General features: G+C 36.4%; 1 protein-coding gene and 1 pseudogene across 1 annotated transcript; one reads left to right on the top strand and one right to left on the bottom strand.

The window, feature by feature from the left end:
- The first annotated feature begins 1187 nt into the window (after positions 1–1187).
- LOC104743842 (glutathione S-transferase T3-like) lies at positions 1188–1661 on the top strand. The gene has a single exon (XM_010464884.2). The coding sequence runs from the start codon at positions 1188–1190 to the stop codon at positions 1659–1661; it is 474 nt and encodes a 157-aa protein (XP_010463186.2).
- A 1007-nt stretch (positions 1662–2668) lies between these two features.
- On the bottom strand, positions 2669–10748 carry LOC147928567 (uncharacterized; annotated as a pseudogene).
- Between the last annotated feature and the right edge of the window lie 497 nt (positions 10749–11245).

Genomic DNA, 11245 nt, shown 5'->3' with positions numbered 1-11245 from the left:
TTCAAGATATAAATAAGAGTTTTTGGGAGAACAATAAAAAAATTATGGTAGAAATTGTGTTTTTTTTTATGTGTTCGAAAGAAATGATCCAAATCTCTATTTATAGAGCTTGAAAATTCGTATAATTTTTTCTTTTTAATAAATGATTTGTTATATAATGATTTATTGTTAGTATATAAGGTGAGATGAAAATCTAAAAAATATGAAGGACCAAATCTCAAAAATATGAAGGACTGACTAATCAGAAGAAAGCAATAACATCCTTTAAAAAAAAAAAAAGCTGAAGAGGTTCACTCACCCAACATTTGTTTGTATCATACAGACCAACTCGGCGGCACCACGTGGCTGATGCGGGCCCAAATTCAATTGATTCAACATGTTGAATTTATTCAGCATCTGTTGAATACACGTAGATTTCTAATTTTTTCAACAACCTTCTTGCAACGATTCAACAGTTGAATAAATTATTCAACATGGCTAATTCACATAGTCTTAGACTGTTTTCAATGGGGTTGTTGAAAATAAAATTCAACTGCTTAATTGATGCAATGGGGGTGTTGAGAAATGGAAAAAAATGACGTGGATTCACAAGTGTTGATTCATTTCAACGGGTTGAAAAAAAAAAGAGGGTGCAATCTTTACATGTGCCATGTGTTTACTGGACCAAAACAATTTTGCGCAACAACATATAGATAGATACATCCAAAAATAATGGAGTGTATTTATTGGGGTTTTTCGCATCTACATTATTGAAGATAATTATTGTTATGATTTTTAAAAAAATAAAAAATTATACCAAAATTCATCATTTTCATATTCTATAAATAGAGAATTGTTTCATTAGATTTGAAGACAGAAAAAAAAAATCATCTTCTTCACAATAATTTTCTATTTACCTCTCATAAATTCTTGGTTTTATCTTTTTCAGTCTTCTCTGAAAAAATGGATCCAAACAATAACCCTTCTACCATCCAAAATTCTTCTAATTACCCTTTTAACTACCCAAATCCCAACAATTATCCATATCAAAATCAATATTCCAACCAACCCCCAAATATGCCAAATTATGGTTTTTGACCAAGTTTCTCAGAGAAGGGTTATTATGGTTCGGGGATGTCATATCATTGATACAATGGTTCAGGGATGTATCGGCTGTTCCAAACTATCATCGATACTATGGTTCGGGGATGTCATATCCATCTCAACCACCCCCTTATTCTGCTACTCCGGCAGATAATGAAATTGTTCCGGACTCAGGAGCAACTGAATTTCCTGAATTTTCAACGCAAATGGCTTTTGGTGGTACAAGTTTTGTTAATGAAGCCACTCCAAGCGTCGACCATTCAACATCTGGCCCCCAAAAAAGCCCCAAATGTACCACTGAGCAAAACTTGGTGCTATTGAGTGGGTGGATCAAATATGGAACATACAACATTGTTGGCAGAAACCAAAAGATCAAATCATTTTGGGGTAAAATTGCTGAGTATTGTAATGAGTTTTGCTCATTTGATCCTCCACGTAGTGCAGATACATGTAGAAATCGCTACAACTACGTGAACACAAAACTGGGAAAATGGATTGGCGCTTACGATAACGCTAAGCCTATGCAACAAAGCGGGTGGTCAGAGCAAGATGGAACTATTATGATCAATATGAGGTAAGTGGGTCTAGTACACCGTAGTCATTCTCGACCAAGGTGCTACCTGCATTTGCAAATCATTGACTTGCTAGATCTGAATTGCGTGATTCAAGTGTGCATCGCGAACTGAAAGCAGATCTAGTCAAACACATATTATCAAGGTTCGGAATGTCTCGTGATTAAAATAATTTTTAAGTTTTTTAGTTGAGTCTATTGTACTAGTTATGTGTGTTTTATTGGTTGTATTGTGTGCTTCTTATTGTATTGTATTGTGTTCTTCTTATTGTATTGTATTGCATTTTTAAGTTTTTCGTAGTTATATTGTTTTAATAATGACTCTCTCTATTTTTCGTTTTTACTATTTACATTTTCTTAATTAAAGAACATAAAATTTAGATAAAACTAAAAATAAAAAAACTATTTAACTCTTAATTACGTTAATTAAAATTTAAGCGATAGCTGTTATTAATACGTAATCGGAAAAACTAAAACATAAAAGAAATCAAAAATAATGAAATAAAAAAAGGGTGGGGTAGGGTGTTGAATTTTACTAAAAAAACATTGTAGGCACTACAAGAAATATGAGTTTTGATAACACTAGAGAAATGCTATTATATGTCATTGATAGCGAATTTTCAAACGCTATCTCTTCCCCAACTATAATAGGGTCACACCCTACAAAAGCAGTTTTTATATGCTATTATATGTCGTTCTATTATAGCACTAATCAAATGCTTTAATATATTTTTTGATAGCTCATAATTTTTGTTATATTATATTGTTTTGTAGCAATTTTTATGTGCTACATTATAAAATGATGTATTGTTTTATTATTCCAAATATATAAATTGGAAATCCCATTAATTATATGCTACAAAACCAATTTGTTACAAACTTACAAAGCATGTTTCTTTCCATTAATCACCAAATGATATATAACTGTAATTTTACGAAGTAGTTCATCATTAAACGCCTTTTATAAAAAAAAAGCTCTCATAAAACATCATAAGTACTTCTATTCATATTGGACTAAAGAACTCCATTTGTATGCTCTTGAAGGTCATGAACAATGGTTGGAGTTCTATTAACACTAATAGTAAGAAGATAATCACCCTTCTTGTTCCACCTCAGGAGAAAAATGGTCCCTTGTGTTCGTTGAGAGTACTTATCACGTCTCCTAGAATTGTGAAAAAACAAAACTAAATTTTGTAATCTAGAAACAGACTCTCTAAAATATTTTGTAGATAAAAACACTAACCACACAAGCTAAGAACGTTTATCCTCTCTCTCTTTATGCCAACAACCTCCATTGTTGATTGTTCATCTCCATGGTCTACTTGATGCAATACAAACACCAAATAAGTATGAAATGTGATCCAATAGAAGCACAACAACAACAAAGAAAAAGAACACAATATATAGAAGTCATCTTATTTGATATTATTATACAGTGGCACACACAATCCCATTGGCTGTTACCATCCCCTTTGAATCCCACACCATCAAACAATAGGACACACATATTTTTTCATGAAGCGTCAAACTTGGTGCTATGGGTTGGTGCTATTCGTCTCTCTACTCACTTATCACACTTTAGTGAATAGTGATCAAAAAGCTCAAGTCATGTTGAATGTTCCAAAACAGAAAAACACAAGAGTTATTGAAAAATAAAGATTCAACCCTTTATACTACCAAAACATTAAAAGCCAAGTGAATATACCTTGTAAGCACCAACAAAAAAATCATTTTTGAGCATGTCCTGCAAGTGTTCATAGACAAACTTCTTGAACCGAGATAGCCACTTGCACTTCTTACAACAATTTACCTTCGTTCCAGCAAACATCGGAGGTTAAAACATGAATCAAAGGTTCTTTACTTTTTTAATCTCCAGAACATTTGTTCATTTATGTGTAAAGATGAATCACTAACCAGTCCTTGACAATTATTCTTCTTCCTCATGATCCAGCTCAGTAAAGAACGCTTGCAAGATATCAATGGTATTGGATAGATGGACTAACCAGCAGTCGACGACACCTGCAAACCAAGAAGTAAAATTCTTCTGTTATAGTTCTCCAATTTCAAGCAGATTTTACTAATCTGAAATAGAAATTAGGGAACGACACAACAATGATGATTCTCATGCTTCCCTTTTTTGCAGACCAACGCTCACGTCTTGCAAAACTTGAGATTCTGGCCAAACCAGACAAATCTAGCAGCGTAGAGAGAAGCACAATAAACAATAGGTGAAGAAAGAAAATCAGAGTCATCTAGCCAACTATAAATCAAACCTTTGGAAAACTTCATTAGCTTTAAAAAAAAGACATCTAGCAAGAAACATTTTGATCTCAGCCGAGAATCAAACTTAAATTTAGAGACATCTTGAGATAGTTGAACATGAAATATGTAAAGTGAAGCTAGAAGAAAGTTTGAAACTTTAACCTGAACTCTTTGCAATTTTAGAAAGAATCACAAGCTCATCCTTTATCTCTATCAGTAGACCATTACAGAAAACGAAACGAGACAACGAACGCAGTAACCCTAAATCCAAGCAAAGCTTTCCAAATCAAACTCCCCCATTACGATTGACGCAGAGTAGAAGAAGAGAAACTCGGTTTCAATTGTCTCCTACTCTCACCAAGCTTCTGCTCCTCCTCAATGAAATCTCTGTTAGTAACCCGAAACTGGAATCGTGTGAGATAAAAGGAGACATCAATGGAAATAGAAACGGCGGCGTTATAGCTTGAAGGCGTAGTCAGAGACGAGCCCTTTCATTGCATCGCCGCGTCGAGGATGATGGATCTGGAAATCTGAGGCTAATTGATGGATCTGGGACAAAGAGATAATGGATCGATCTGAAATCTGAGGCGCAACTGATAAAATCCACCAAAACTAGCGACAAAATCAGAAGAAGAGGAAAAGAGTGAGAAGAAGCTTGCTTTTTTCGGATGAAGAATTTGAAGGAGGAGAGACGAAGGAGAAGAGAAGAAAAATGAAAATAAAACTTAGGTCTTGCTAAGTGTGATGAGTGAAGACAACCAAGTGAATTTTTGTTGAGCGGTTTTTGTTAATGTGTTGAGTGGTAAGTTAAAATTTTGCTAAATTTTGGTTCATTGTTGGCGGTTCAGAGTAATTATAGCTTTATGCTATGTTATTATTGGGCTTAGCGTTAATGAAATGCTATGATATAGGCACCAAAATCCGAATACTATTTTTAATAGCACTTACGAAATATGTGCTATTGTATTATGCTATCAATGTACACTTTTTTATAGTGATGGTGTAAAATTTTAGTGGATGTTGAATAATTAGGTGGAAGACAGAGATATGATGTGGAGGGTGTTGAATCTTAAAACCATTGTTGATAGTCTAAGTAGGTATATATTTTTTAAAAAACAAATAACCTGGCTTAGGTAAATATCTGGGACTTAGAGCGTGGATATATGATGAATGAGTGTGCACCCCCGTTTCAGAGACTTGCAGAGAGGTTTAAAAGAATTAATTTGGCCACCTATGTCACCAAAATGCACTTATCTTTTCGATCAAGGGTCCTGAGAGAACTCCAAAGTTAAGCGTGCTTGAGCTAGAGTAGTCTCAGGATGGGTGACCTTTCGGGAAGTGATTGTCGGAACTGTGCGAGTGAGGACAAAACACAGGGAAAGATCATGTGGTGATTTGTAGGGACGGTAACAAGTCTTTAAAACCTTCCGGACATAGCAAACCGGCCGTCAGATATGGATGGCCTCACGGGCCTAGTGAGAGGACGTGAGGTCCATTAAGGAAGGTGGGCCCATGGACTGGGATTGGACATGGGACCCATTAAGAGGTGGCGGTCGGGGCGTTACAATGAGTTCGCTCTTCTCCTATTCCTGAGATGTAAAATAAACCAGTGTTAGTATTATATTGTTCTTTTTAAAAACATTTGCTCTTATTTAAAAATGTGTTGTTTTTGTAGATTCCCGCTTGGGTAGACAACATCGTTACTTAGGTCATTACCTCTCTAAGGTTTTATGTTGTTGAAAACTTCTTTGTAGGCGATATTCATGAGCCCTCCAATACAATTCTTCTCTGATGTAGCATCTAGGAGTTTCAAGCTTGAATTCGAAGTAACACGGGATAGAGCCACATATAACTGTCCATGAGTGAACATTGATTGTGGTAAATAAAGAGCAATTTGTTTCAAACTTTGTCCTTGACTCTTGTTGATCGTCATTAAGTAACACACTCTTATTGGAAATTGCTTTCTTCGCAGGGTGAAAGGTTGCTTGTTGTCATTAGCAGGCAAAACAATCCTAGGATGAGAACTTCTTCATCAACATGCGTGCCTGTGAGTATCTCAGCTTCTATTATATTTTGACCGAGTCTAGTGGTAATAAGCCTTTTACCATTGCATAATCCTTTTTTTTGGTTTAGGTTCCGCAGTAACATTACTGGCACCCCCACTTTCAATCGTATTTTATGGTTTGGTAGCCTTGGAAACTCTAGGGAGTTTAAGTATTCTACTGTGTATAAGTTATTCCAGTCGCCAGCTGGTGCAAGCTCTATCTGAATTGAATTTGAGCTTAAGAATTCTTTACTGTCACTTGGCACCATGGACAGCTGATAGTCATTTATTTCACAGACTGTCTCATTCCGAGGAGTTAGGATTGCCCTTTCCAATAGGTAGTGACATTCCTTGAAGGATTGAGAGAACGATGGATATTCAGCAGTTGTAATTTCTTATAGATGGTTGTCTACGTTTGGTAGCATTAAACCTTCCTCTATAGATATTCTGCACCCTCAATCATCTTCATCAGTGGTAGTGCTTGCTGACATTGAATTTCCATCCCCCACTTTTAAAATCCAAGCTGTTAAATCTGCATCTGACTATTTTAGTCTCATGTTTGTTGTCAACTTGAAAATTTGACAGGCATTCCAAAGATGAGATCGATTTATAGAGGCTTGTACAGAGTAGTAACATCCGCAAACCAAATAGTCGGTTTTGGAGGTCGGTGTTGATTGACACCAAGGAGGGTGTATGTCGACACCAACAATTTCCGGTTCGACCGATTTGTTTTAAACCGTTGAAATTAGAAATTGGTTGGGTTTGGGAAGCCTAAACCGAGGGTTTGGGCAGCCATTTATTGTCGCTTTCTAGAGAGTTAGAAAAGAAAATAGAGTTTTTGGGAGATTTTGGAGTTTTGATGATTTTCCTTGTGAGATCTTTCTTTGTGAGTCAAGATCAAGGGCTAGAGGCGTGATAGAAAGGTTGCTTGGGTGTTGGATTCGTCGGGTTTGGTTAGAAACTTCCTGCAAAAGAGGTGAGTGCATGATCACGGCTAATCTAAGCCTGAGATTCTTTTGTTTTGATTGTTTATATGATGTTGAGACTAAGGAGCGGTATCGATCGACAATGAGAGGCAGTGTCAGTCGACACAAAGAGTCAGTGTTGGTTGACACCAAGAGTCAATGTCGGTCGACACCAGGCAGGTTTCGGTCGACACCAGGCAGGTTTCGGTCGACACCAGGCGGGTTTCGGTCGACACCAACCCTTTCAGCAGGTGGCTGATTGTTGATTTCCTTGTTTGTTTGTTGTTTGTTTGACATTGGATTCCAAGGTTTGTTTGTGTTTTTTTGTTGTTTGGTTGACACCAACCCTTTCAGCAGGTGGCTGATACTTTTTTTCCTTTTAGCAGTTGCTTGTGTTTATAGCCCAGTAGATGGGAGGATTGCCTCACTGAGTGTTTATTACAATACTCATGCATCTCATTTTTTGTTTACGTGCAGGTAAAGTGTGATCGTAGAATCTTGGAAATGAAGAGGGAGATGTTCTAGAGTCTTGTTGTTTTGTTCTATGCTGCTATTAGGTTGCTAGAATATAATAAATTGCTCTAGAACGGTTGTTTAGGTTGATGGTTCATTGTTCACTGTTTGGTTTGAAGGGGGTTAGGATATTAGTGGGTATGGGATCACTAGTTTAATAAATGAAAAAAAAAAACGGGTCGGATCGTTTCAATTGTCTTAAATCTCCTCCAAGTAAAACGGTTATCCCTCCAAACGGTTTGTTCAGTGCTGTTTCATCTTCTAACGCCATTAGGTCTCTGATTGTTCGATCTACAGCCTCAAACGCATGTCGATGTGCCATCAGTGCCTCATCCCATATTATTAAGTCAACCTTTGTAATTAAGGTAGTTAGCATTGTTCCTGACTTTATTTCACATGTTGACCCTTCGTTGATGTTTATTGGTATCTTGAATCGAGAATGAGCTGTTCTTCCACCAGGTAATAGCAGAGCTGCTATTCCAACTGATGCAATTGGGATTATGAATTTTCTGACTGAGTCGTAGCTTTATTATTGCATGGTAGAGGTATGTTTTCCCTGTACCCCCAGGTCCTTGTAGAAAATATAGTTTTCCTGTTTTGTTTTCCACAGATTTAAGCACTGCATTGTAGACCTGTTTTTGATCTTTTTTTCAGCGTTGGAAATAACTATTAGACCATCTACATTGCACAACCTTTGTAGATGTCTTAACATAAATTTAATTATAAAATTCTAATATTATATTATAGGTGTCTTAAAAACAGTAACAAACTCAATTAAAATGTCTTCATGAATACATTTTAGATATGGTGTCTCACATTCCCCCAAAAAAATTATCTTACGATATTAGTGTACATTTTTTAATTGCATATTAAGACATTCTCACAAGTTATCTAATGGAGTTACTCTTATGTTCATCGATCTCTTTCTGGACGTCAAAGTGTAGGTCTTCTGTGAGGCAACTACAGCTGATTTTTTTTCAAAATAAACTTGTCAGGCAATGGCATGTCTTGGACATTTGTCAGGGACTTCTCATTTTCCATTAATAGCTGCTCTATTTCAATCAAAGCATATTGCTCCAGCTAAATATCGTTAAGGTCCAAACCTGTGAAATTAAAGACCTTTCTTCTGTTATGTTGCACATCTTCTGCTAGGTATCTACAGTTTTGTTCCATAGTTCTCGTGGGTTAGCTACTTCATAATAGAGCAGTAGTGTGACACATAAATAGCGTATTTGATACGTTGTTTCCCATTGTGACTCCTCTTTAAGTACATCGTGCCACTCTTTATCATCGTCTAGTAGTCCTCTAATGTAGCATGCTTCTTTAAATGTTGCATATAGTACTCCAGCCACTATCTTAATGTCTTCAAAAAATGTCGCACCTTTCACTATATACAATAAAATTCTGAGATAAAACAACTCCCCAGCTAATGGGTGGATATGTACTATCCTCCCAATAGCAATACCTTGTTTCCTCCTTTTCCAGGTCTTTGTAGTGTTCCATACATAATTTTTTGGGAATTCCACGTAGGTAAGGTCAGATGCCTTCTTTTCTGATATGTATTCTACGTCAGATGACTCTTTTCTCTTTTGTTTGTGGCCATCCATTCAGTGAGCATCGTCTTCTCTACATCTTCTCTTGACATAATGCTCTCCAAACGTTGCAACTGGTCAAAAAGCAGTCTCTGTTTATCTTGAAGATCTATTTGTAGTTGTATCACTGCTATCTTGTGATAATAGATATAGAATGTAAATATTCTCCAACTTGCTTCGCATGCAGAGACGTAGCGGCATTCAAGGTACTCACTGATTACATTGACGAATTGAGGTTCTTCTTTTTTAGAGCCCTTTTTTATCTTTATTGGGTCTCACAATTACTAATGTTGTTGTGTCCACACCTTTTATGATATATTTGAATAGATACTTGACTACGCTTGTCTTACAATACCACTCGACATTTATATGTGCCATATAGTTTTTCAGCAGGTTAAGGTTATGCGGTACTACATAGCGATTGTCTAATCTTGTCACACCTTTGAAAACAAATTTGGACTCATCATTACGCTGTTGGTAGACAACATAACTAGAGCTTTCAATGGTAGTATTGTCCACAAATGCTCGTGGGAACTTTTTATTGCATGCACCATTTTAGATGCATGGTGAGTACGGTTTCTCTAGACCACAAGGGCCATGCATCATATGCTGCTCTACCAGTTAAAAGCCTTCCGTGTAGGTTTCCTTATCTGGTTATTCAGCTGAAATGAATTTGTCAATCACAGCTGGTTCTGGGTTTTTGCTTGTACCTTCTAGCCATAGTAGGATGTGTGCATGGGATAGGCCTCGTTTTTGGAACTATGTTGTGTACACTACTGCATAATACAAATTCTAATTCAGTTAGGTTTTAATGTTTTTGTATGTGAGTATATGTAAGTGATAGATTAATACTATTATTTTTACCTGCTACAGGAACAAGGACTCCTTTGTCAAAATCTCCCAGCATCTCGTCTAGTTTCATTTTAAAGACTCTTGGTTGAAGACAGCCCTTGAGTTTGATCCTTATGTTGTATATGTTTGTAGATGTTCTGTAAACTCTGGCCAATTCAGATTTGCTGTGAAGGTGATAAATAAATCAGGATTTCTGAACCATCTACATATAGCTATCGCATCATGGTACTTCTCTACCATCTATCATGGACCTGCAGTGAAACTTGATGGCAATATTATTCTTTTCCCAATCCGTTTAGCATCTATTTTTGCTCTCTCAATAGCATCGTAGACATTGTTATACAAATCATCTCTTAATTTTTTTTTGATTAAGAGCTATAAAATGGAGTCTTTCTTGCTTTGTGGCTATGTAGGCATCAACAATGTATTGATGAAATAATCTGCCTCCCTTAGTAATAGTCATACCTTCTGATAATCGTGTCTGAATATGGTAAGCATAGTATTTTGTCATGGTCATATATGACCTCTTTACTTGGCTCTCTACAATTAGATGGTATGGGATTTGGTCATGATATCCAGATTCACCATAGGGGAACAGTAAAGGGTACTGAAGACTCATATATAAAGGATATAGATCACTAATCCTTTGTAATTCAGAAGACTTAAATCGTAGGATGACATCTCGTCCAGCAGTCACTGTACTAAATATTGCCAACTATCAAACCAGCACTAGGTAAGTCATATTGTTTTCCTTTCTTTGTTTGGCTAAGCAATATTATATTGAATTCAGAGCATTTCCCATCTTCATATGTATCCCTTGCTTTCCTGAAAACCTTTGCCAATTCGTTTATTCTATCTAGCATCATTATCAAGATACCAACAATCTCTTCATCAACTGGTTTCCCTTTTCCTCACTCTATCATATTCTGTATACGGTTTTGGATTTCATTTGTCGTATAAAAAATCTAAAACTATAGAAAACAGGGTTGCTTTCCATCCTCCGGTAATAGAGACCCAATAGAGTGGTAATTTTGGCCATGGGTTCTGTAGGTCCTTGTGTGTCTGTCACAGTATGATCAACTTTACCACTAGGATGTGAATGCTAGCATTGAGTTCAGTACACGGATGTTATGACGATAATCTAATGATTCATTGTACAGCTTCTCTAGTTCAGGGGATGTTGCACACACTTTTGGTAATCTAACGCGTCTTTGTTGATAACATATTGGTTGATTTCTCGTTTCAGTTTTCCATAGTTGGGCATCACAAAATTGGCAGGTCAAAATACCGGTGGAGGTAGATTTCTCTGCTTTCTTGGTAGCTGTAAGTTTAAACGTATGTTTAGTTAGTTTGTAGGGGTTTA

Source organism: Camelina sativa, chromosome 14 (genome assembly GCF_030686135.1).
Source record: "Camelina sativa cultivar CO46 ecotype springtype chromosome 14, ASM3068613v1".
Classification (NCBI taxonomy): domain Eukaryota; kingdom Viridiplantae; phylum Streptophyta; class Magnoliopsida; order Brassicales; family Brassicaceae; genus Camelina; species Camelina sativa.
The sequence above is the reverse complement of the archived record's forward strand: the minus strand, read 5'-3'. Positions and strand labels throughout refer to the sequence as shown.